The 26,941-nt window shown below is 34.7% G+C and overlaps 2 protein-coding genes across 2 annotated transcripts; one reads left to right on the forward strand and one right to left on the reverse strand.

Moving 5' to 3' along the window:
• Window positions 1-4,276: 4,276 nt before the first annotated feature.
• On the reverse strand, window positions 4,277-22,313 carry SCAR (wiskott-Aldrich syndrome protein family member 3 SCAR). The gene is made up of 10 exons (XM_089705591.1): window positions 22,135-22,313; window positions 13,355-13,516; window positions 12,792-12,943; window positions 12,103-12,371; window positions 9,709-9,889; window positions 9,054-9,185; window positions 8,466-8,628; window positions 6,195-6,316; window positions 5,319-5,531; window positions 4,277-4,523 (listed from the first exon to the last, which is right to left on the reverse strand). Exons 2-10 carry the CDS (start codon window positions 13,474-13,476, stop codon window positions 4,333-4,335), a joined length of 1,545 nt encoding a protein of 514 aa, XP_089561717.1. The 5' UTR covers window positions 13,477-13,516; window positions 22,135-22,313; the 3' UTR covers window positions 4,277-4,332.
• Window positions 22,314-23,889: 1,576 nt separating this feature from the next.
• Mvd (mevalonate diphosphate decarboxylase) lies at window positions 23,890-25,391 on the forward strand. Its single transcript, XM_089705624.1, has one exon. The coding sequence runs from the start codon at window positions 24,022-24,024 to the stop codon at window positions 25,174-25,176; it is 1,155 nt and encodes a 384-aa protein (XP_089561750.1). The 5' UTR covers window positions 23,890-24,021; the 3' UTR covers window positions 25,177-25,391.
• The last annotated feature ends 1,550 nt before the right edge of the window (window positions 25,392-26,941 follow it).

The following is a 26,941-nucleotide window of genomic DNA, read 5'->3' on the forward strand; positions in this document are numbered from 1 at the left end:
TAATAACAAATCTCCATTATTCACAAACAAGAAAAAAAGTGCCATTTTGCGTCTTCCGCACTGAAAAGTTGAGACACTTTTTCACTGAGTATTCTTCAAATATCCCTAAAACCAATATCATAAACGTATTCTACGTACAATTTCCAGTAATATACGTCTCAATTATCACTCATCTAATTATTCCTCTCGGCATAATTCACAATCCAAATATTCGTTGAACAAGACAAATGTCACAAACTATGGCCGATGACGCAACTCAATCAATGATTCACTTTTTTTTTTTATTTTGTGGTTTTGGTCTCTATTGCCTGTCTCGGAGTCGTGTCGATTCGAATTATAAATGTTTAAGGCATAGAGAAATATTTTTTATACTGGAAACATTCACTTGTAAGTCTCTACTGATGACCTTCAATGTCACGGGCCGCGTTAGGCACAGAGTTTGTGCGCAGGACGCTACAGTACAATTTGCGTTACGACACAAATATTGTGCGTAGAACGTGTCACGGGTTAAATTGGACGTTTGTTAATGGTTTACATACTTGACAAGCATGTGACGTCACAGACACTAGTGCGGCAACATCTAGCAGAGAAGCGTTTTTGCGGGATATTTAAATTATTGTCATTATTAATTTTCTTAGAACTGACGAAATTAATAGAAATTATTATTTTTTGGATTTTAACATAAAATATAGATAGGTTTATACTGCGTATGTCAAATAAAAACAGCTGGTTATTTATTTTTAATAATTTTATTATATTAGCAAATAAACAAGATATAAAATATTTTCTTAATAGAAATGACGCTAGTCCAGGGATACAAAGCACTTTTAGGTTTACAGATTGTTTTGTTCATTTTAAAAATATGAATGCCTCCACACAAAGCACAACATACAGGCTTTTTAAACACTTGTGTGTCTATTTACAAAACATATATAACAAGCATAATAATCCTATAAGCATTATTTTTAAAACCACAAAACAATTACGCAAATAACGGAACGTAAAAATTTCAGCGATTACAATGACAAATGGTCATCCGATTATTATAAACATTAAAAAATTAAAAACATTTAACTATAGATTAAAAAAAAATTGCAAATAAATAATTAGCTCGCCAACACATGGCCATTAGATGCGTTTACACAATCTACATGATATAAAACATGCTTTATTGATTTCCTTAATCTATACTTTACATACTTAGCACTAATCGTGATCGTATATGTATACTACTATACTACAAAACATACAATGGTGTATTACTGAATGCATATGAGGGCATCATTATATAATTACGATTATACAATCTTTATTTGAAGATATTTTGATATTTTGACAAATATTTTAAATACTGATACAAAAATTTTCGAAGTTACATTCTAAATTGATTACAAAATGTTAAACGTGCCGAATGCAGCGTTATAATTGTGATAATTACGTTGAATTTGACGATTACCTTCTCACTTAATGAAATATTATAAGGTAGCATTTGTTTCATATACATTATTAATTAATGAAGGTACTTAAATGAACTTAAGCCTAACTACATACATCTACATATAAATTTGGTACACATTCGTTGCTCCTGTTACCATTTATAACAAACCATTGCAGTTGCAAGAACAACCCAATACTGTGGAATGCATAAATAATTAAAAATGCTACTTTTCCTTTCTATTTATTTTTCATCCTGCTACCTACTAGGATTCCTATCTGTTACACAATATACTTATATGGAAGCTAAGGGTATGTTTTGTGAATATTGGCACTAATTACGCAGGTCAACTGAAAAATTATTAGTATAAAAAATTCCTTGTATATATGCAACATACACATAAACTACAATGTTTTCTATAAAATCTGACTGTACATTTCTATGTCAGATAAATTAAATAATCAAATACAAATCTCAAATAAAAACAGACTAGCAATGTCTTCATACAGCAATATTCATTAAACACTTTGTAAATCTCACCACATAAATTAAAATATATAAAAATCTGAAACATGATTTCACAACCGCTAATAAAATAAATTTTAAAGACATATTTTCAACAAGCAAAGCACCATTCATTCAGATTGTGCTCAGGTGGGACAGGTATGAACAATGGCTAGTAAAAGTAATGGAAGGAGTCACAAACAAGTATGTATTTGTTCATGATCTTATAACATTTCAGTCAAATCTAACATTATTTAAACATATGCAATACTTGTCAACACCAGTAACTATGTCCTTAAATATATCGGCGCAGTATTTGGTGAATACTCAGACCTAACACTTTCTTCAATTTATTAATGAACAATAAAATGGTCTTGTTAGGAAAAAATGACTACTCATTGTAGTCTCCATTATCATTTTTCTCTTTTAAAATCAAATATGCAAATTTTATCTCACACAAATAGCCATAAATACTATAGTTATTTGCAAGTACTACACCAATCTAGAAATTCACTTCCCCATTACAATATTGCATTACCAACACATAATAAAATACCAATGTCGTCCGTTGACGACTATCACAATTACATACATGGATACTACACAAGTGTTTCATATTTATCAAGGACGTGGCTTTGATTATTATCATCTCCGTGTGACTTCGAGCGAGGTCTCGCTGCTGTATCCGATCCTGCGCTTTTCGATCGAGTCTTTTTATCATGTCCGCATGTACAAGCTACTGACGATTGTCTCTTTAAAGTTTGCGACCGATTTCCGGCCCATTGAGGATCCAAAGACTCACTTCTGGCGTACATTTGACGCTTGTTGCGTCCCATAGTCGCATGCGTGAAGGAAACTTGTCCACCATCAGAAGATGGTCTCATAGATTCACTTCGCATACAAAGATTACCGCCAGCGCGGCGGAATGAATCCAAAACCCTCTCTTCAATCTCTTCTATGTCCTTCTTCTTTACCAACCAGATTTCTTCTGAACCCCTCGTAAAGTAGCTCGATCCTTTGCTTACTGAGTACTTTTCCTTATTCTTCACTTTGCAAGTTTTAAATTGCGCGTTGGCATCTTCATTTGGTTTTGGATTTGATCGAGAGTTATCGGGCGCCACTACGTTTCGGAAAGCAGTTCCATGAGATGGGAATTGCTCTGGAATCTTCCCAATGATACTTGGCGAGCGAATGGTTACATCTACAGGGGAGGGCATAGGTTTAAACTCAGGTTTGATGATCTTTTGTGGCTCAGGTTTTTTGATTTTCTCTTCAACTGAATTGCTGTTATTACACTGCCACTTCGCCATGCTTATTGAACCTTTGGTTAGACTTTGTTGTCTTTCAAGTCCTTTTGAATTTCCTGGTTTTTCATTTGCATTCTTATCTGTATTACCCATTTCAAAGAAGATGTTATCTTTGAATGGAGTGGCGGGAGGTGGTAAATCCTCCTTGCTATCGGAGCCCAATCTATCAATACGCGCCCTTCCTCGAACTGAACCAGGCCGAGACAATTTTCCTGCATTGACACTAGCATCTTCAGCAGCTTTTTCGAATATTTTTATTTTATCACCAACACCATTTGATTCTTCGTTTTTAGCAGATTTATCTCCATTTGTATCTTCTACTTTGCTTGTATTTGCTTCACAATTCATAATTTTATCAGTGATATTATTTGGTAACGAAAGTTTATCGGTTTTAGGTATATCCTTTGCAGTGACAGAATCTCTTTTGATTTTAGAAGGGACGATATTTTCTTCATTTTGTGAATCATTTTTATTTAACTTCAAGATACTGCTAGGTGGTGAACTAGTGTAACTACTAACTGGGGAAGGAGAATTTATTTCCTTTTTCAGAGGAGAAACTTTTCCCCACGGCGGGGAAGCGACATTATTTCTCAAAGGAGGTGATAAAACTTCTTTGTTAATAGGTGAGTTATTTTTAGGTGGAGAACTATGTTTAGGAGGCGAACTAACTTTAGAAGGCGAATTGGATTGCGGAGGCGAATTATTTTTAGGTGGCGAAAACTTTTTGGCAATTTCTTTAGCGGGCGGAAAACATTTTACTTTCGACGGCAATTCATTTTTAGGCATATCGACTATATTTTTCGGAGGAGAAGGCAGAGGTTCTTGCGGCGGCGAGGCGTCGCAATCAATAGGCGGCGGCACCTTTTTGAGGCTGCTCTTCCTGATCGGCACGGCAACTTCGTTCCTGGGCGACGTCACTTTTTCCGGGTCATTTTTGAACGAGTTAATTTTGGGTGGTTCACTTTTTTCACATTTCACTTCGATTTTTTGCGTTTCGAATTCACTAGTCACTTTGTCATCAGTTTTATCACTGTGTGTGTCGTCCGGGTAGGGGAGGGGGGCCGCGAGGCGCGGGGAGGCGCAACGTCACGCGCGGCAGTCGGTCCACTCGTCCGAGTCGTCGAGGTCGGAGTCGTCGTCCTCCGAGTCGCTCTGCTCGACGGCGACGCGCCGCGCGAGGATCGAGGCCACGTCGTGGAGTGCGGGCGCGCCGCGAAGCGTGTCGTACTTGCCCACGTTGTCTTCGCAACGCTTCTCCACTTTGCGCAGCTTTATACCTGCGATGATAGACATATTTAGACTTAGGGCCGATTTTTCAATGCTTGGATAAAACTTATTTGTCGAATAATGTATAAAACTACCATTTTAAAAACGTATTCTAATTGCCCGTATAAATTCACAGTTTACGTGACATTTTAATATTATCATGTAATACTTTATTGGACGGATAAGTTTTATCCAAGCATTGAAAACTCGGCCCTTAGACATTTAACTTGACCATATAATTTTAAATATTATGCATGTGAATTTAAACATGTAAGTATATTAAGAATAATAAAATAAATGTAAAGAATAAAGAATAATAATAATTTAGATTGAGCATACAACTTGTCAGGAAGTGAAATAGTGAACCACCAGTGATTTTGTAAAGTTGCTTATTTAGTTGAAAAATTTTTGTTTTGTTACTGATTTATGTGTGTGTGTGGTTCATCGTGTTATGACAATAAATTTATCTTTCTTTCTAAAATAGCATGAAGTATTGACAAATCACGATGATAAGACTGTTTATGAAGAATGATATAGAAACCAAACATTGAATGTATTTAAAAATAAGTTAAAAAGAATTTTTTGACCTTAAATGATAATTGTTAAATCGATTATATAATATGCATGTGTAGTGTATTAGATTTAGTACTTATCTGTTTTACGCATATATTTGCATGCTTTATACAAAGCGAAACATGTTGAACAATTATCTCTTCACACCTCTCTGTACCATGTTTTTGGCAAATAAATGTTATTTTATGAACAATCAAATTGTGACTTTTCGTTGAACAGCAACTGCCAATTACCTTCCCGTATAGCCTTCAGCAGATCGGACCTCGGATCCGGGGCCGGGTGGTGGTCGACCACCGTCGGCTTGAGTGCTGAGGCGCCTCGCAGCAGTGACGCGGGGGAGGGCGGGCGCGGTCGGTCCTCTGGCGGGGGGGGAGCGGGCGGCGCGGGGGGGAGCAGCGGCGCGGGGGGCGGGGTCGGCGCGCGGCTCTCCTCGTTTGACATCATACCTGGTACGTAATGGGTAAGCTTATGAGTTTGTGGGTAGAGGCATTTGTTGAAAATACATTATTGGCTTTAAGATATTGCATACCACAAAAGAGTTTAAATTCAATATGATCCGAGTTTAATAATTTTATTTAACCCATTGAGCCCCGAACGGCCCGATCGGTCCACGACACAATAGATTTTCTATTGTGTCTGTGATTCCGGGGCCTGAGTTATTACAAAAGTGTTTGATTGTATTAAGTAGGTATATAACATTTTTTGTATGAAATTCAAATGAAAATATAATATGAATAACTATTCAAACGACTGTACAATAATTATAATGTGTATTAAATGATATTCATGTTTATTTTCAATCTTAACTTTAATGCACAAATAGAAACACTTTTTACACGAGTTACGGCCCTGCCTTCATACGAAACTGCTGAATACGCCGTTCGCACGGGAACAGAATGTGGGTGCGATTTCCCTGAATTAGCATCCAAGCTTACGTCTTTATAATTATTAAAATGTATAAATTCATTCTTTAACTCCGGTCTGTCTCGTGCAGACATGGGTGTAAAGTCTCATTTTAGCTATTAAAAGTAGTTTTTAGTACATCTGAGTTTTTATTTGGGGCCTCCTGAAATGTAATTCACGTAATTCATGAGTTATTTGTATTGTACCTATAACAGCGTGCATGTGATCCAGGTGCGCATCGAGCGCGGTGCGGTGCGGCGGCGACGTGCCGTTCACGGGCGGCGGCGACGCGCTGTCCGGCGGCGGTGGCGGCGGTGGCAGGCTCGATCTGCGACACACATTATTTATTTATTTATTTAAAGTTTTAATCTTTGTAATAATGGTCGATTTCACCACTCGCATACATTTTTTGAACACTTTTCATACTTTTTGACAAATATTTTCAAAAGAAACAGAGAGAAAGAGAACATATTACACAAAAGTGAGGTACCATCGCCATTAATTTGATAATAAGAAGAGTTTCTTTGTTTGTTTGAACGCGCTAATCTCAAGAACTACTGGTCCGATTTGAAAAATTATTTTGGTCAGCCCATTTATCGAGTAAGGCCATAGGCTATACAGGGTGTAATCGTTAAGTGTGCACAGGCGATTATTCCGTAACTATTACAGATATCAAAAAACTTTAAACTGATATTGAAAGTACTTAACCCAATGAGTAAAATGGCCATAATAAATTTTTAAAAATAAAACGATAAATATTTAAAAAATTCACTTGAAACCCTCCCATACATTTAGTATGAGATATGACTATCCCATGTACATGAGTTGATCCAAAAGTAATTATAATCAATATTAAACCAGGTCATTACAGTTAAAATATTTCGCTAGATAGTCTTCTAACTAGATAATATACTTCGATATTTTTTTTCCAAAACTTAGAAAAAAAACTTTGACTTCATCCGTAAAAACCCCTCAACGCGGCCATCTATTCGCTATCGTCTTAAAATTTTTTGCTAAGACGGTGTTTTTTGTGCCCAGGAAAGAGATAGAAATAACTAGGAGCTAGATCTAACAAACAGGGTGGGTGTTTAAGCATTTGGAATGCCGATTTTTGAATGGCAGCCATTGCAACTGACGCTTTGTGATCTGGTGCGTGGTCTTGGTGAAATAACATTCAAGCCCGCAGTTTGCCATGTCTCTTTTCCTTACTAACCTACCCGCAATCTTTTAATATGGTCTGTGTAGTAAGAGCCCAACATAGTGGCTACCTTCTTAAAATATTCCACCAAAATTATTCCTTCGGCGCCCCAAAAAACTGCCGCTTTAATCTATCCCACTAATTTTCACTTTGAATTTCTTCATCGTCACTTTGGAAGCTCGCATCCAGGCCATTAATTGTTTCTTGGTTTCAGCATAAACATGGTGAACCCGGGTAACGTCCATGGTCACAAATCGTGCCAAAAAATTATCCTGATCTCATTAAGAATTTAGAAATTCACCCTCTAAATGTCGAATTGTTGTTTCTTCTTTTTGTCGGCAAAAATTCTGGCACGCACGGTTCACATTCAAATTAATGTAAATACTTGGAAACGTGGCCTATTGATATGATTTTTTTGTGATAACTTAGCGAGTACATGAGCAAGCAATAAACAGTTATTTTATATTTTTATGTACACAGGAAATACCCAATTATCATTACTTTTGGATCAACCTAGTACATTTAATATGAAAAATTTTAGCTTTTCCTTTCTTTTTTTGGTTTTCTGCTTAAATTACTTCGCAAATTTGAAGGGAAGTTCATTTCGAAACTGCAAATAGAGCTCCTCATTGTATTGCACAATGAGGACGTCACGTTGATAATCTGCTATGAATACAAAATGTATGGGAAATAAAATGTATGGGAGCATTTAATGTAACATTTTTGGATATTACTCGTTTTATTTTCAAAAATTTATTATAGCCATTTTACTCATTAGGTTAAGTACTTTCGATATCAGTTTAAAGTTTTTTGATATCTGCAATAGTTACAGAATAATCGCCTGTGCACACTTAACGATTACACCCTGTATATTATCATCACGCTAAGTTTGTCTTATCGTGATGATAGTCAACGCAGCGGAGCAATGCATGTATTATTCTATGTATGCTTTGGTATTATTACTGTAAGTACAAAGAATGATTCTGTTTCAATCCATACTAATATTATAAATGCGAAAATAACTCTGTCTGTCTGTTACTCAATCACGACTAAACTACTGAACCAATTTTCATGAAATTTGATATGGAGATATTTTGATACCCGAGAAAGGACATAGGCTACTTTTTATCCCGGGAAAATGACGCAATCCCGGAAATCCCACGGGAATGGGAACTATGCGGGTTTTTGTTCGACTGCGCGGGCGAAGCCGCGGGCGGAAACCTAGTAAATAAATAAATGCGTGTAAAACCACGGAGCACAGCAAGTAACTCATATATACCTGGTGGGCGTGTGGTGCGGCTCGTCGTGCGCGGGCGCGGGCGGCGCGGGGGGCGCGGGCGGGGCGGGCGGCGGCACCGACGGCCGCGCGCGCCGCGGCGTGCCCGCCACACTGCCGCCGTATATCGGCTCCACCCCCCCGTACGGGCTCTCGTCGTGCACCACTGACAATTGTATTGTCATACATATTTGAGATAAAATTAATTAATTTTCGAGATATTGATGGTTAAAAAAAAGAGACTTTCCGCGCTAACTTCCTTCCGGTATAATAAGCGCAAATTCTTATATTGTTAAATTTGTTTTGTTACCTACTGTGTTTTTGCTGAAATAAATATTTTTTCATTTTTTTCATATGGACACATCCGACACATAAAACAAGTTTTTAAAAAGACGCGTTAATTACTGTAAACACAGTTGGGAAAGACATAAGCGATAAAGAGATGTTTAATGCTTATAAAATTTAACAAAAAAAAAAATACTAGCAACATGCCATGTATGTTATGTATTATGCATAACATTTTTCTCGAAAATATGAACATCATACCACTGTTACAAGCAAAAGTTGAACATAAATTATTAAACTACATACCATGTCCATTTCCAGTGAGCCTTGATGGCCTATTCTGTTGGTTCTCAATTTCAATAGAATTAGGTCTTGCTGGTTGCGATGACGGCGGCCTATTTTGTGGCGTACGATAACCGCCATCCATAACTGTAGTCGCTAGAATAAAAATACCAAAATTTAGCAATGTAATAAAAATATGTTTATTAGTGTTTGTGTTTATTTCGTATCTTAACAATTTACGTACAAAATTGTAGAATTCTGTACGTAAATTATTAAGACATGAAATAAACATAACTAATGATGAACAGAAATGGATCAATTTTATTTTTAATCTTGTCATCTTACAAGATAATACAACAATTACAATTACTTATTGACAACTATAAAAAAATACAATTACAACACATTTCTTCTACTGCTAAAATCTAAGAATTTTTCAAGTAAATCCATACTATAATATTATACATGCGAAAATAACTCTGTCTGTCTGTCTGTTACTCAATCACGCCTTAACTACTGAACCAATTTGCATGAAATTTGGTATAGAGATATTTTGATACCCGAGAAAGGACATAGGCTACTTTTTACCCCGGGAAATAGGATAGGTTTTATCCCGGAAATCTCTCGGGAACGGGAACTATGCGGGTTTTTCTACTATGCGGTATTTTATAAATGTCACCTTGGTAGAGCGCGTCGGGGCGGTACTGCGGCTCGATGTTGTATCTGCGCAGCTGCGTGGGCGCCATGATGTGCTCGCCGCGGTTCACCACCTCCGCCTTCTGGCGGTCGCGCGTGGAGTGCGGCACGCGCACGCGCCTCGCGCCGCGCCCCTCCGCGTTGCCGCTGCGTGGCTGCCGCACCTGGATATTGAACTCTATTAGTATGGTAATAAGGTTGGGATTCGGATACGTGTTGGGCACACGCCCACCTGGATAATGTTCTCTATTATAGTCTGTCCACTATAAGTGTGCGTCCACACTGAATGCGCGGTGGCGGCGGCCTAGGCGGGCGCGACGAGCGGGCGCTCGCGGTGGCCACACCGACGCGCGAGCTCAAGTAGCGGTTCGACGTTTTTCGGGTGTTGCAAACTTTGGACGATTTGCTATTTTTACTGGACAGTCCGATTTTGAGATGAGATCATTATAGAAGTTGTACACGAAATAAATAAAACAGAGGAATAACGGGTGAATCTTATATGAAGAATTGAGATTATACCCTACAAAATTACTGTGGTGTATATAAGTGTTTTAGATTGAATCGCACTTATAAATAAAGAAGTTTCACTTCAACAATTAAGTATTTACCGCTATTTTACGAAAAACAATAAAGGATATAATATAAGAAGTCGAGCGACAAGACCGAACTGGTTTGATACCCCCGCCGTCCGCGCATTGGGTCGCTTGCTGACTAGGCCCGTAGTGTGGCCAGAACGCGCGGATAGGAGAGTTTGAAAACTACGCGCGCTGGCTCGCTCATTACCGTCGCACTAGGCTTCCGCCATAGTCATTTCAATGTGGACGCAAAGGCGCGTTTCATACGTTTGATATTTCGCGCCCGCCGTCGCAACCGCGCTAGGCTCGCAGTGTGGACCTGCACTAAGAATTGCCTTTTGACAGCTCGACGGGTGATACCAGAAGTGATGTCCTAAAGATTATCGATTGTGATACAATTCCGATTATAAATTCAAAATATTATTATAAATCGAATCAGGTACGTAAATAATAATTACAACGTAAACGTACTAATAAGATATGTAATAATAAGACCACATTTCAATGCATTTTATGAACTCAACTAAACTAATATTTATTTATTATTTATTGGTTTCTATCTTAAAATTTGGTTGTCTTTATGTTTAAATTACATAACATAATAGAAGAGTTTTTCTGTATGGGATATATTTATAGAGTATTTCTATCGATTATTATAATCTATCGAACCATCATTGAATAATTCTGTGTAGACATCACTAAGTGGGCGGGGCCTGTCCATGAAGTACAATATTAGTTGTATGACATTTTAACCTAAACAATACAATCCTTCATAGGCGTGAAGCTGTCAAAAAGCAAATAATATAATGGACAGAGTATAGTATAAGTATAAGGTTGAATTTTGCATACATGTTGCAATAAAACACGTCCATCTAGATATTGTGCTCTATTACTATCGTGATAGGGTGCGCATTCCACCGTGAAGCTGATTAATACGTAGCCTCACTCCTCTGCGTTTTAGCTGCACCTGAATAATGTGCTTTATTGCTATGGGTATAGGATATAGGGTTGCAATAAAACACGATCATCTGGGTTGCTATTTCGTGGCTGACGCCCCTGTATAATGCGCTTTATTGCTATGCATATAAGGCTGGGATTCGCATACGTTTTAGAATAAAATGTGACCATCCGCATTGCCACTGTGTGGCTGACGCACGTTAATCATGCGCTTTATTACTCTAAATTAGGGTTCAAATTTGCATGCATTGAAGTTAAATGGCTACTAAATAAAACTGTTAGGCCGAGGTTATACGACTCAATATGAATACGAAGCCTGTCTTTATTAGCATGGGCTAAGTAATATCATTGATTATGTGGTTACGTGACTTTAAATTATACAGCTTCTTTATGACATTGAGGCGAGATACGAAAGTCATCTAATAAATATTATGTGGATAGATTTCACATATTCATATGAGCAAATTACGTGTAAATCTACACGTAATAAATAAATCGTTTGCCTGATGTGATAATAAAATTTTTTTCAAGTGCTTTTTATCATACTGAATTGATGAAATGAAATTATTTCACAGTATTATTTACACTATATCAACATCAAAAATAATCTTTCTAATGCTTTTTATACAAACATTACTAAATGCTGTACTGGCTGATCCAATATTATCTAAATTTTTTATATGATAAACTCAAACTCAAACATTTATTTATTCAATTAGACTTCTTCTAGAAGCACTTTTGAAACGTCATAACATATTTTTAACATTTACCACCGATATGTATGTGATCGATAACGGGTACATTTAAAACATATCAACTCAATATCAAGCATCAAAACTACGCACCTTCTTCCCCCTATCATGCTGAATCCTCTCTGTATCTTGCAGCATCTCCCTCCGCCACAGTTCGAAGAAGTAATCCGGGTCCGTATAGAACTTTCTCGCATCGCGGCCGTCATCTCTAAACTCGTTGAGCCTTTCTAACGGCGGCGGCCGATCGCAGCGGGCGTATGTCGCCAACATGGCCGACGGCATTGTGGTGCGCGAGAATAATTGCTGCTGGAACGTTCTAGATGAACGGAACGCCTTGCGCATTTGTATGTCTTGGAGGGACACTGGAAATAAGAGTAAAGAAACAATTTAGATTGTATTTGTGAAAAGGTCACTGTGAAAGGTCCTCAAAAAAAATATGAATGAAACGTTTGTAAATGTTTATATAATTTATAACATAGACATGACATGCTACAAAAAATACTCAATGTGATTTGTGAAGCTGTTAAAGTTCAAGGAGCTCATCAAGTACCATGTTATTGATATTTTTAGTGTAAGAGCATTTAAATGCGTAATTTAAAAGAATTGAAAAAAATAATCACTGGGCGGGATTCGAATCCGCGTTTTTCACCCGTGACCCCGCCGGCGCTACCGAAATCATTCTACTCTTTCGGTTTTGTGTCTAAGGGACACCCCCCGCTATTTATGTTATCAAGTACCATACTAAAATACTGATATTCATATATGTTTACATTTTATCTTACCCTCCTCGACTCCCGAATCCAACTGCGTCACCTTGATGGCGAGTCTGTCTATCCGCGCTTGCAGCACGTTGGTGCGCTCCGCCAGGCCGGTCGCCTCGCGCGTGAGCTCACCGAACATGTCCTCCGCATGTTTGGAGAGGGATGATAATTGCCTGTAACGTGGAAGATTGTATTTTACAAAAATATCTCTCTCTTATAAAACAGGATATGTAAAAAATTGCCATTTCTTTTGAAGTGAAACTTCTTTAGGCGCGTTGATCATGGAGTAAGGCGAAGGATTCAATATCTTTGAATCTTATCAAAGAAGTTTCACGTCTGACACGTGTGCTCGGAACACACGCTCTTTTTTTTAGTGTGTGGTCACTACGCAGTCACAACAGACATTTATTCTGCTAATATATAGTACTATTTATATTTTTATCTTATTATATTTCTATGCTGAAAAAATTAAATAAAAATAAACGCGAAGCGATAGTAGACAATAACAGGCAGTGAATTCTTCATCTTCTCCACCTCCCTACTGCAAAAGCCACGTCAAACTTCCAAGAGCCTGATAAACTTACCTGACAGTATTAGCGAGGGTGCCGTTAGTGACTGCTTCCAACTCAGACGGCACGGCCAGCCGCTCGGGCACGGTGCCGCGCGACACGTGCACCGGCTCCACGCAGCGCTTCGGCAGCGGCATCGCGACCGCGCTACCCGCTACCGACTAGCGATGGACATTACTGGAATAAAAACAGCCACGTTAAAAAAACACAACCCGTTTTTAGCGCAAATCTCAATTTAAAAACTTCACACGAGCACTGAAATGAAAAAAAATAAACTTATATCATTTCAACCACATAACAGCGAGCTGTGTTATAGGCAAAAAAACCAATTGTTTTTAGATGATAGGAATTATAATTCAAGAAAAATAAAAAACGCGGAAAAATCCTAGCCTTTAGCGTTATATCCTGGATTGTTATTATACTAGCGCGAGCGTTATAAAAATAACATACATTGAAAATCATAGACATAAAACCATTGAGAATTATGATGAGCGGAATTAGCACACTCACTTGACAAGTCGAAAGCAATTTTAATCTCTCACATCTCGTATTTGCATTTCATCCCCAGTAACAAAGATCACAGGGGATGAAACATTGCAGCGAGAAAACATAACATTGCAGTGTTATAATTTTAAACAATTCCACATTATGAATCAATAAGATATTATTTAAACTGATAAGTAGTTTCCTATTAGAATTAGGTACATATTTTTTATACTTCTTCGTTTTTTTTTTTGTTCCCAAAGTTAGTTCACAAAGTTGAAATTACCTATATATTATGTACCAGAACAACAATCTAGTATAATTACGATGTTATTGCATTAGAGATAATGGACTTTTAATGATATCAAAATCATACTCAACTGCAGTAGTAGATCAGTTGATAAAGTTTTATCTTTACATTCATTTGATTACTTCGGTGGAGTTTTGTCGAATAATACGTTTAGAAAGCAGTTTCTTATTTCGTTTTATATAAGTTATACAATTCGAATAGTAACATGTTTATTTGATTAGCAAAAGTTAGAAATACATGTAAGTTTTAATTAAAGTTTTCGATGAGATTGCTGGATTTGTTTCATAGCATATCCAATACTTTTTCGCTGTAAATTTAATTATAATGTTAAATAATTGATTGAACTATGACGCAAGTATTTTCCTAATTATAAATTGCGCAAAAGTTTTCATGAATCATTCACAACTTGATAATAATATTATAACTGCACGATATTAGTATCTAACCTCATCCATTATTAACAGTTGTTTATATTATTGTAAATCATACAGGGCACTAACTTCAAAATGAGGAAGGCATTGAAACGGAATACATAATGAGATTTGTACAGGAACCATCGTGGTTGGCGGGGTCTAATTAGCATAAGCAGCGACTACACGATCCGTTAATTGCTACTGTGCAATTACAATAAATTGGCGAGTTAACGCGAATATCACGGAACACTTGTGACTTGTGGCTTTTCGAAAACAGGCGACGTTCACAATAGCTTCCTGACCCAATTATAATAGAGAACGCGCTGTATCCGTCGGGGTGAAATATTTTATAGACGTTTAATACTCCCGCGACAAAGGTCATTGCCCGTGGCCGTGTGGATATCCTTTTTATTGCGAAAAGGGTATAATTTGACGATTGTTCAAGCGGTTGTTTTATCAATTTATTCGGTTTGAATTATTATTAAAATCCCACAATATTTCAATGCTATTTTCCTGTATTAGAATACTCATACAGTGGTACTAACAGCACTGTTGAGATTAAGCATTATAATATATTTGGAGAAGAAGGAATACAGTCGAGTTACGTACGTTACATTTACACAGTTGCTAAAAAATAAAACTAACGTTTAACTAAACCGGTATCTAAACTGCTAACTAATAAATCTCTAAACCGAGAGCTAGTGACGCAATGCAGCGAATTATGCAACGTGGGAGACACTATGGTATCTGCGAAAGTATTAATTGAGGACATAAATCAGGAAGCTGGTCATGTCAGAGAAACTTTTTAAAATATGACTTGATATAAATTATTTTAATGAAAATAAAGAAGTTTGCTAACTAGGTAACTCCTTTATGTTATAACTGTTTACAAACAAGATGGTTTTCGAATATTTTGCTAAAAGGTAACACAAATGTATACCTTTTCCTACATACCTACTACATTTTCAATTTCTTCTAAACGTATCACCATCACGGATCACCATTCACCACACTTGCAAATTGCAATGGATTTGCCCAGATAGTGTAACAAATTTCAGATTCCATGAATAACTAAGAAGGCAGGGCTGTCGCTAGCAATTTTGCAGTGCCACTTTATATGGCCAGAGCCCAGAGTTATGCAGTAAGTATACAAATCAAACATATTGTAAGTCTCAAATAAACACTAGGTTTAATAGCCATGAAAAAATGTATTTGCTTTTTTTTGCCTGCAGGTTCCTTCGCAAGTGGAAATGCGCGACACAGCCAGTATTAAATGTGCTGTAGCCTATAAACAAAGATCGTATTATTTCAATCCTCATAAAGATAAAAATAAGTATTTTACATTGCAACAACTTGTTGTGCAGTTATCATAAAATTTGCATAATATACGCCCGAATCGAGGCACGTTTACCTATGTAAGCTATTTGCTTACACGTAAAAGCCTTATCACGTCTTTAATCCTGGAATCTTAAGAAAACTAGAGGCGAATAATTTATGTGGGAAATTCCTATTTATAGGCAAACAAGTTTCGACATACCACTCAACCTGATGCGTCCTTTTAGAGCTACAGAATGCGAGGTGCAGCGCCTGCACTATTCATTATAATTAAAATTACTCTTAATAAATAAAAATATAAGTTATGAACGTAAATTAGTACCTATTTATATGCAACTCACAAACGCTTCCATCCTGCTTTTGATAAGATAATCTCGTAATTCAACACGTTGGCGATCGTGTTAACTAATAATGCGGTCAATGACACATAAAATACACATTTAATGCAAAAATATTTTTGATGTAATATGTTTGTATGGTAGAAGACTTATATTTACTGGAGAGTTAGGATTCTTCAAAAGTTTCATGCTTAACAACATTTTTAATTTAATATGTACCATAACAGTTTAGCACAATACATAGAATCCAAACAATTTATAAAGATACTATTTAGGTCTAAGAGCCAGATGTGAGATAACCAAAGAATTGAATGTAACAGTAATGTCAAATGTCAAGGTTTGCATTATAGACTGGGGTAGAAGCCTTTAAAAATAATGAAAAGATAAAAAAAATCGCAGTCGGATGAAACCCATTAGAAAAGGAGGGAAATATGATGAAAATAAAAGGAAAAATAAATTACGGTCAATCCGAGTTCAGGAAGTGGGAGGGGGGAGCTTTTAAGAGAAAAAAATGGTTTCTCTCGATTTCCGACAAAACTACAAGTCCTACAGACAAAAGTTCAATGTCAAAGTTGTAGGTAATAAAAGGATCTACAACTTTTGTATTAACAATTTTTTCACATAACCTCAAAATTTAGGTGAAAAATTCAAAAAACCAAGTTTTTGGTTTTTTATTTTTATCTACTTCAAAATTTATTGTTTTTCTACGAAATTTGGTGAAAACTTACTTTATTATGTCCCAAATACACTGTAATTTATTTGATTGAAAATATTTATTTATTCGCCTTATTTTGAAATAATACCAAAAAAACAACCTAATTTTCAATCGAAAAGTCACCCGTCAAAATATCAGCTTTTTTCAAAAACTTGGGGTGACTTTTATTCATTGAAATCTCTACTTTCATATGGTGTAAAAAAAATAAACACCACCATAGTAAATGTTCTCAGGAAATGCATACAAACAGTGTGATAATGAGCTTTTACTAAATCAGGCACACTTCTCGAACTCTATATCTTCTCTTGTATCGGCTTTTCGGTAAAATTTCAAAAGAAAAATAATTATCTGTTCTAAGTTTAATATTTTACAGCATATTCAAAAGCAAAATGATGTCGATCAAAACATTTCAGGTAGTTCGAGAAGTGTGCCTGATTTAGTAAAAGCTAATTTTCACACTGTTTGTATGCATTTCCTGAGAACATTTACTATGGTGGTGTTTATTTTTTTTACACCATATGAAAGTAGAGATTTCAATGAATAAAAGGCACCCCAAGTTTTTGAAAAAAGCTGATATTTTGACGGGTGACTTTTCGATTGAAAATTAGGTTGTTTTTTTGGTATTATTTCAAAATAAGGCGAAAAAATAAATATTTTCAATCAAATAAATTACAGTGTATTTGGGACATAATAAAGTAAGTTTTCACCAAATTTCGTAGAAAAACAATAAATTTTGAAGTAGATAAAAATAAAAAACCAAAAACTTGGTTTTTTGAATTTTTCACCTAAATTTTGAGGTTATGTGAAAAAATTGTTAATACAAAAGTTGTAGATCCTTTTATTACCTACAACTTTGCCATTGAACTTTTTTCCGTAGGACTTGTAGTTTTGTCGGAAATCGAGAGAGACCATTTTTTTCTCTTAAAAGCTCCCCCCTCCCACTTCCCGAACTCGGATTGACCGTAATTTATTTTTCCTTACATTTTTATCATATTCCCCTCCTTTTCTAATGGGTTTCATCCGACTGCGATTTTTTTTTGTTTCAAAAATTATCTACTCTAGTCTATTACATATTGTTATTCTATTTTCGTCCGCGTACTAACAATATCTAATGGGATATTTATCGTAACAATTTGTCGTATTTATCCTGCAATAACCAGTGTAACATAAATTATATTTTATTAAAAATTACAATATTTTTAAATTTTAATATGTTACTACCTAACCCTGACATAATATGCTGTGATCAGTGATGTCATCGACTTTGCTAAATAATGACGATACAAACGTCAAGTAAACAATGTTTTAATTTGAGATAAGTTTTATGGTCTTGTTATATAAAATGCTACCCACGAACATAGATAATATTTAGAACACCATTCCACCATAACGTTTTTTTCCTTCTATAAACGTAGAGGAAACTTATGAACGGGGCTAAGTGCTGGCTATAGCAGAGTAACACGACCTTTGACCTCTTTGTCTTTATAGACACAGTAAATATAATTTTATTACGGTTCCTGCCAGTCTATGAACCATTTAACACCGTTTCAAAGAACTAACATCAGGTGATATAACAAAATTAATTTTAAGCGGAAGTAAACTGTTACAAATCAATGAATAATGCAAATATTTTCATTAATATTGCCGTAAATCCCTAACTTTCGTCTTTTACGGTATTACGAGACCAAAAGAAAGTAACAATTACATAATTGATACAAAATGTAAACGGAAGTAAAGGTGAATTAGATTTCAATTCAATACTACCAAAATCTATTCGATTTTTTGTCCTCGTCTTTCTTTTATTTTTTAGGTTTTTAACGCATTTTGTTTAGTTTGTAAAATTATGATCCAAACATGAGAGTAGTACCTAATTCGTCTAGGTTTATTCTTTATTCGTGCTAAAATTCTTGAAGACTCTAGGCTTCAGACTTTTAGGCGAGGCCAATTAGATTCATATAAAAATACTCACATTAAATACTAATTGTCTTGTTTTTAATTGCCCCGCTTTATATATTTGGTAGTATTATTTCGGCTTATCAGTAATATTGAGTCATTTCGCGTCAGTCCCAGTCACGCAGTCTTTATACTTGACTACAACTTACGAGCAAATAATAGATGTTAGAGGGGCCCAGAGTGGTTTGCTCGCACAACTTTGTGCTTAGGGTGAATACATTTTTCAGATTTTTACCCCTTCTGAATGCTAAGTGTTCAAAGATAGGAATCGCCTGTTTGTCAAAACATTGAAACATGCACCGAAAATCGTAGTATATTCTGCATAGTATAAAAATAAATGTATTTTTATAAACTTGACACATATATATTATGTTGTATACCTACCTATTAATTTATTTCAAGAAACGGTAAGTAGGTATATTTATTAATTCAGCTCATATGATCGCAATAAACGCGCATAGGCAACTGTAATTCCTGTTCATTGAGTGAAATTTATGTTCTTTAAAATGTATGACCATGAAATAAATTTCAGTAAGATCTCGCCCATCGCTGAATGGAGAAGCCCCGGCTACACAATATATGAGGAATTTACGTAAATGCGGGAAATATGAGTAATTTATTCTGATACTTTCTAACTTCGTAATTATTTTTTATAATATTAGTTACGTTAATCATCGATAATACATACTAAAGTAAAGTGATAAACCATTGTACATCTCCTTACTCAGATACCTACCTTATTCGGAGATAGATTATAATGTAAGCTAGGCTTAAGCCGATAAAAAATCTTCGGTATTCCAAGGCAGTATGTAACACGCTACTACAATTTATTGCACACATACGACGCTTATAATCGCATTTTGTTCACGGTAGTTGTTAATATCATTTTTATACGACATGTTTTCTCTGCATGCGCGCACGATACGCCGAAACGTCATCAAGTGGGGCAATAGCTCTTCCGATTGCATATTTAGGGGTGCATTATTGCGCTAATTGGTTAACTACATTGAAAGGTTTGTTTCTATATATTAGAAGCCAGAGTTTAAAAAAAATTGGAATACTCTAAATAATAATAAATATAAACTAAACTAAATATAATTAATTAACAATACTACCTGACCTGGCAAACATTCTTCTGCCAAGACCCTTTTAGTTTTAGCACATAGGCATATCCAATAATACGAAATCTTTTCACACCTACTGTTATATGCCTAAATTAAAAATTGTAACAATCTCATCTTCCTGCTTTGGCAGAGTAAAAACAAACAAAAACACAAACACAGTGATATGAGAATTTTATAACTTATGGTACAGCACTTACCGCATTAAGGATAAGCAAAAAATGATTTTAATTTTAGTATTTTTAGTGAAATCACATATATACTTACTAATACTTAGAAAGCATGTCAAACTCAGGAAGATTCAATGGGGATTATCTCAATGTGTGTTAAAATTTAGTAATCAATTTTAATGAGTTTCATAACAAAACATCTGAACATAAACCTTTTACATTAATAATATTTTATCGTCAATCTAGGTATTTGTGAACAGGGGTGATTGGACACAAGTAACAAGAATTGCTTTTTATATGAACGAATGCTTCTAATCTTTCACACAGCATGTTGTTAATTTTTTCCGGATGTGGAAATGATGCGCATACAGATAGGTAGTGCCTGCGGTTTTGCCAGAATTTTTAGAAAACGCTAGCGCTGATAAAAATATGGATACATTTATTGATATTTGTGGTATATGGATTTTCATTTAAAATATGGAAAATAAAACCTGAATTTTCACGATTTAAATAACACATTTACTGTGGACACCATGATTAATTATTACTAAAACAATTTCAAATAAATATATGTAAATACTTATTAATCCGGGTCTTAATCATAACAAACAATTAATACTACCAAATATGTAAAAAAGTAACCTACAAACATATCTCTCTTAAGATAAATATTTACTAAGTTGTTTCATTGTTATTTTACAATGTGAGATATTTATATGCACATATATTAAACATACATTTTATAGTTGTTAGTCACATTATTCATAATAATCCATACTAATATTATAAATGCGAAAGTAACTCTGACTGTCTGTCTGTTACTCAATCACGCCTAAACTACGGAACTAATTTGCATGAAATTTGGTATGGAGATATTTTGATACCCGAGAAAGGACATAGGCTACTTTTTATTGCGAAATATGTACCACGGGCGAAGCCGGGGCGGACCTCTAGTATAATATAAGTACTATAAACATATGAAAGCTGCATGCTAAAGTAATACCTATCACAATTGTTAAAAAAAGAGTACAATAAAATAAATCTTTATCTATTCTTTCCAATTTTTGGTTCCGACAGAATAGTTCTGCGAATAAGCTGGTCAATGGTTTTATAATGTTTCTACAAGTTCAAAACATTTACAAACATGCAACAATTTATACTTCTATATTATCCAGAAATAATATTATGTACACTAATTTAAAGGAGGAAAATATTGTAATTATTAAAAAGTTACATTGTTACCACAAAACATAGGCTTATTATTGCGGAGAGCAGCTCATAGTAAGTACCTAGTAAACATTAATATGAATATGAGCGATTATAATATTTTACGGTCTGTTTCTTCCTTTTTCACTTAAATCAGGTGAATAATTCTTATTTGGCAGTGCAGTAATAGAGACAATTTAATGTAATTAACACTCATATACATGAATTCCATAATATGATAAATTTAAGAATTTGCAAGCAGAATATTGTTACCTACATAGATCGCAGGTATTATAACTTGCAGCCACAACTTAGATATTATTAAAATTATAAATATAGCTACTGAATACTTTAAAATGACTGATAACTTCAGGAAAATTTAAATTATCAGTTTTTATTTACATACATATACGTAGTTTAGCAATATTGTACTGCTTTAAATGAAAGTTTTGTGAGTTATTTTTTCATAATGATGATTTTAAAAATTAATTTTAAAATGCATACATAGCAAATAGGGAACATAATCATTAAAGCTAATACGGAGCGGGTGACGATATTATGATTGTTGCTACCAATTACTACGCCCATTTCTTAACTTATTAGACATAAGTGATATAAAACTCAGGTTCTGTGAAAAACACTTTTGAAAACTTGGTATCGTACATTTTCTATATGTTGCTATTAAATTTTCAATAAAATACGTAAAGTAAGCGGCCCAATAAAGTGAAATATTGATACAAGGCGTACTTACCAGTTCCACTCAAGGAAGTCAACAATTACTTGGTATTAACACATAACTTTAACTTATTTGAATTTCACCAATAGATAACTATATTTATAATATGTTGTCTCTTTATTGAGCAAAACCAGTAACATTCGATATTAGCAAAGACCACCGCTTTATAAAACCGTGCCACAAAATGAAAATGGCAGCGCTGATGTTATAAAACTTAAAAATTGTACATTTTGAAATATGACAACACTGTATAGTAGTGTGGTCGGTCATCGAAAGTCTTAAAATTTATCGAATATCAGTCAAAATACATTAAAAATACCAATTAAAAAGTATATAGGTAGTATTGCATCCTGTGATTGCATCTAATTTCCATCATTCAAAATATTGTATTATGATAACTGTATCAGGTATATATTATGTTGAATAGCCTACCTTATTTTTCTTCTACATTTTATATTAAAAATTTTGGTCGTAATCATGGAAATATACACCGTGAAATACGCCAACATTGTCCGCTTTTGAAACGTTTTTTTTGTTAGCATATGTTTTTCTTAGATCGTGTGCATATTGTCTACTGTAAATTTCATTATTATTCAAGACTTAATTTATTATTTGTCTGTTTTTGAAGGCGGGCAAAGTTATCTGCACTTTTTGCCAAAATTGCATTTGATTGTAGTCGGTAGTCGGTACAGCTATTTCAGTGCGCTTGCACGTCGACCGAGTTGCGTTCCGAACCGATTCCGATTCGATCCTGGACGACCGCGGCCGCGGCGCGGACATTATTTTGTAATAGTTTCTACTCTTAATCTGAGAGTTTCTGAGATTCAAGAATAATAAAATTCTCGTACACTTTTATACGAGAATTGTACGTAGCGGACTGTACAATATCCGATTACGTTATAATAGCCTAAAATAAATCGTTTTTAGTTGGTGGGCACTTTAACTTCAATTCAGAATAGGCATGACGACAGTATCCATAAATGATCGTATTAGTGTTTTTAAGGGAAAATGTATAATAGATAAATTACATATAGTGACTTAGAAATCTTAAAAACATTAAGATTAATGAGATTATCAATAAAATAAAACATTGAAATACTGCAGTTGGCCATTTTGACTAAAACACGCGTGACGTCACGCTTAAGTAAACAACTCACGTCAGATGTTTTTTGTTGTTATGAATATGTTGAGAATACGCATTTTTATTTATTTTCTATTGTTTCACGTATGCTTTATCGACTCAGAACAGAAATATAATTGCGAATTCACGAATACATGGTTCGGGGTTCTCCGCGCCAACTTTATACAATCATTTCTTATTATTTTCTCGCTTAAAATAATTACTAACACATTTTTGAGCATTATTTTTATGTGGATTCACACTGCAATACTGCACACCACTTATAAACTTTGAAATTCGTTTCTATAACACATATTAAATAAATATTTTTTTAATTTTCTTCGCAATGCGTACAAATAATTACGTATTTACCAAAGTGTGACGTCACGCCTACGCCATGACACCTGCGAGCTATTTTGGCACAGTTAATAAATATTTTTTGGAAAATGGCTTTTATCTTTGTTAAATTTAAGTATATTACCGAAATATAGGGTTTTTCTTGTATAGTAAACGTATACACACATTATGGAAGAGGATTTCAAAATCTTTCGTCATGCCTATTCAGAAATTGTCACTTGTCACTTGTCAGTTGTCAGTTCAGTCATCGGTGGACCACGCAGTTGACAGTTGTAAGTTGACATTTGCCCAGTTTTATACATGAGTATCCATGTTTTATTTTATCATAGTTTTGCTCGGAGTTGTCGTTATCTTCTGACGTCGTTACTCGTTGCCAAACGCGCCAATACAAATTTTTAAACGATTTTATTAAATTTTGAATAATAATGAGTGATATTATAAGTGTTAAAGCTCCAGTTAATATTGCTGTTATAAAGTATTGGGGAAAACGTAACGAAAAATTGATAATTCCGTTAAATGATTCCGTTAGCGCTACTTTGGATACGAAAGTTATGTGTGCTAAAACTTCTGTCTGTGCACGACCTGATTTTGTAGAAGACAGAATTTGGCTTAACGGTGTTGAAGAATCAGTTAAAAATGAACGGCTGCAAAACTGTTTAATCAAAATAAGGAGTATAGCAACTGAACAACAAAGTGTAGAGAAAGATTTTCTACAATGGAAAGTTCATATTTGTTCTGAGAATAATTTTCCCACTGCAGCGGGTCTGGCATCTTCTGCCGCAGGATACGCGTGTCTAGTTACTGCATTAGCAAAACTTTACAAAGTTAAGGCTGATTTAAGCGAACTTGCACGCCTTGGATCCGGAAGTGCATGCAGAAGTATATATGGTGGATTTGTGCGTTGGCATGCAGGTACGAAACCTGATGGCAGTGATAGTGTAGCTAAACAAGTTGTCGACTCACAGCACTGGTCAGAAATGAGAGTTTTAGTCCTTGTTGTGGCAGATACTAAAAAGCATATAAGTTCATCAACCGGAATGAAAATAACAGCTGAAACATCGGAATTAATGAAACATCGCGTAGAGGTTACAGTGCCTTCACGAGTAGAAAAAATTTGTGAAGCTATAAAGCAAAAAGATTTTACAACTTTTGCAGAATTAACTATGAAAGACAGCAATGAATTTCATGCAACTTGCCTTTCTGCATATCCACCATGTGTTTATTTAACAGACACATCACACAAAATCATTCAAATTATTCATTTTTATAATGAAATGTGTGGTTCACCAAAAGTTGCATACACCTTTGATGCTGGTCCAACTGCATGCCTATACCTTCTTGAAGATGAAGTGCCAAAAGTATTATCTTTGATCAATCATTTCTTCCCATCATCGTCAAATAAAGATTTTGTGAAAGGTTTGCCTTGCCCAACATTGGAAAATATAGAATTCTTGAAAAATTCGAAAATTCAACCTTTTAATGATCTCATAAAATATGTTATATACACTAAAGTGGGTGATGGTCCAATAATTTTAAATGATAGTGATCACTTATTAAATGAAAATGGAAAACCAAAGTAAAATGTACAGATAACGGTGTATAATTTATGTAGTAATAATAACTATTAAGTTTTTATTGGAATATTTATTATGGATGTAGGTATAATTGGATGGGAAATAATTGTGCACTTTTGTATTGTGTAAATGATAATTATTTATGACTTTTTTATTGGGAATGGTGCTTCGTAATTATTGTTAAGTCAGTATTATATTTTGAATATATTTATTTAATTCAATATTGTTGTCTTATTTATAAGCTTGAATTCTTTTCCGTTTGATTTGTACTGATTGATAGGGACTCACTCATAAAAAGTAGTATAAAATAATAATATAATTAACCTTTTGAACGCCAATGACATCTATAGATGTCATGCGCAATCGTGCCCTGTGCGCCAACGACACCTATACATGCCAAGAAACAGATCATAGATAAATACAAAATAAACATATTAAACCTTTACTTTTACGTGTTTTATTTATACAGTTTATGAACTGAATCCCCAGTTATTACATAATTGTACACAGTAAACAAAATTGCCAAGTAGTTATTCAAATATTTGATGACAAAAAATAACTTAATTAATGGCTAAAAAAGCATGTTCTCTCGCGCCAATGACATGTATACGTGCCTACTAGTGATGTAGTGTAATATTCAAGTAACTTCATTAAAATTTCAGCGAAATTACTCTAATTCGCTTAATTTTTGTAATAACTACAAAAAAAATATATAAGCTTAGTCACTGAGAAAAAAGGTAAATACTACATTCTTTGGTATAATACCATATTGTCTATATTGTGGATATTGTTGATTTGAATATTTTCCTTTTCGCCAATCATGCGCATCCCTAGCACAGTATCGATATGCAATCCCTTCTGCGCCATTGACATGAATAGATGTCGGACTGGTGACGTCGTAAGCGCGTGCCGTGTTGTTAAGTGCGGAAAGTTGTAAAAATATTTTATCGAGTAGGTATCTACTAATATTATAATCGCAAAAATTGCAAGTGAAGAGTTTTATACTACAGAAGAACTATTGCGCATTTTAGAAGTTTTCAAAATTTATTACCTAATAAGTCTAATCAGTGCCTTTATTAGAATATTCTTATGATACAAATTGTCGCTATGTCATATCAAAAAACATATAATTAGTATTTGTAATAACTCAAGTATTAAACTAAATGATTGGAAAATAAATATGTAGTTTTAATGCAATTCCCTTTATTTAAAGGTAATAGTTGTTTTGATATTTACAAACAAACACTCCACAATAATACCTATAGTTCATATAAACTTAATAAATAAACTCGATAAGTTATAATAATATACAGCTACACATCCCTTATCAGAAGCGAGAGATTATAAAAAAAGGATGGTTGCCCGCGCCATTGGCATGTATACATGCCAATGGGGCGTAACTGATAGAGAATAGTGCTGTAACTTGCTGCAATTTTATATGTATTTTTGTATCTCAAAAGGTTGATTTTTTTTGTTGATAGTTGCTATAAATGTGGTCTAAAGTTTTTACAGTAGGAGATGAGGTTAAATAAATATTATTTTTGTGTTATAAGCTGTTTATTCAAATATTCAGACGTGAATTATTATGTTTATCGATAACATCTTGGAATCCCTACTATTTTCAAGGTTATCTCATTGAATTTGTGGCTTGGCGTGGAGGCCGGAGGGCACGGCGATGCGTTTTTGCTCTGGCGGTCAAAAGGTTAATAATATATCTCTAAAATGTTAATAGGTACATTTTAAATTACTGTACTGTCGTATAAATGCCTGA

Source organism: Colias philodice, chromosome 17, assembly GCF_061535455.1.
Source record: "Colias philodice isolate Cphi_HAF_F1 chromosome 17, ilColPhil1 Martin Lab GWU primary, whole genome shotgun sequence".
Taxonomy (NCBI): domain Eukaryota; kingdom Metazoa; phylum Arthropoda; class Insecta; order Lepidoptera; family Pieridae; genus Colias; species Colias philodice.

Bases quoted from the DNA above. Each gene is read 5' to 3' on its own strand.
- SCAR (XM_089705591.1), bottom strand. From the start codon at position 13,476: ATGCCGCTGCCGAAGCGCTGCGTGGAGCCGGTGCACGTGTCGCGCGGC. The intron at 9,890-12,102 runs GTGCGTAGTTTT...TTCAATATCCAG, and splicing joins AGCATGATAGGGGGAAGAAG to GTGCGGCAGCCACGCAGCGG. The intron at 4,524-5,318 runs GTAATTGGCAGT...CTATCATCGCAG, and splicing joins GCTGAAGGCTATACGGGAAG to GTATAAAGCTGCGCAAAGTG.
- Mvd (XM_089705624.1), top strand. From the start codon at position 24,022: ATGAGTGATATTATAAGTGTTAAAGCTCCAGTTAATATTGCTGTTATA.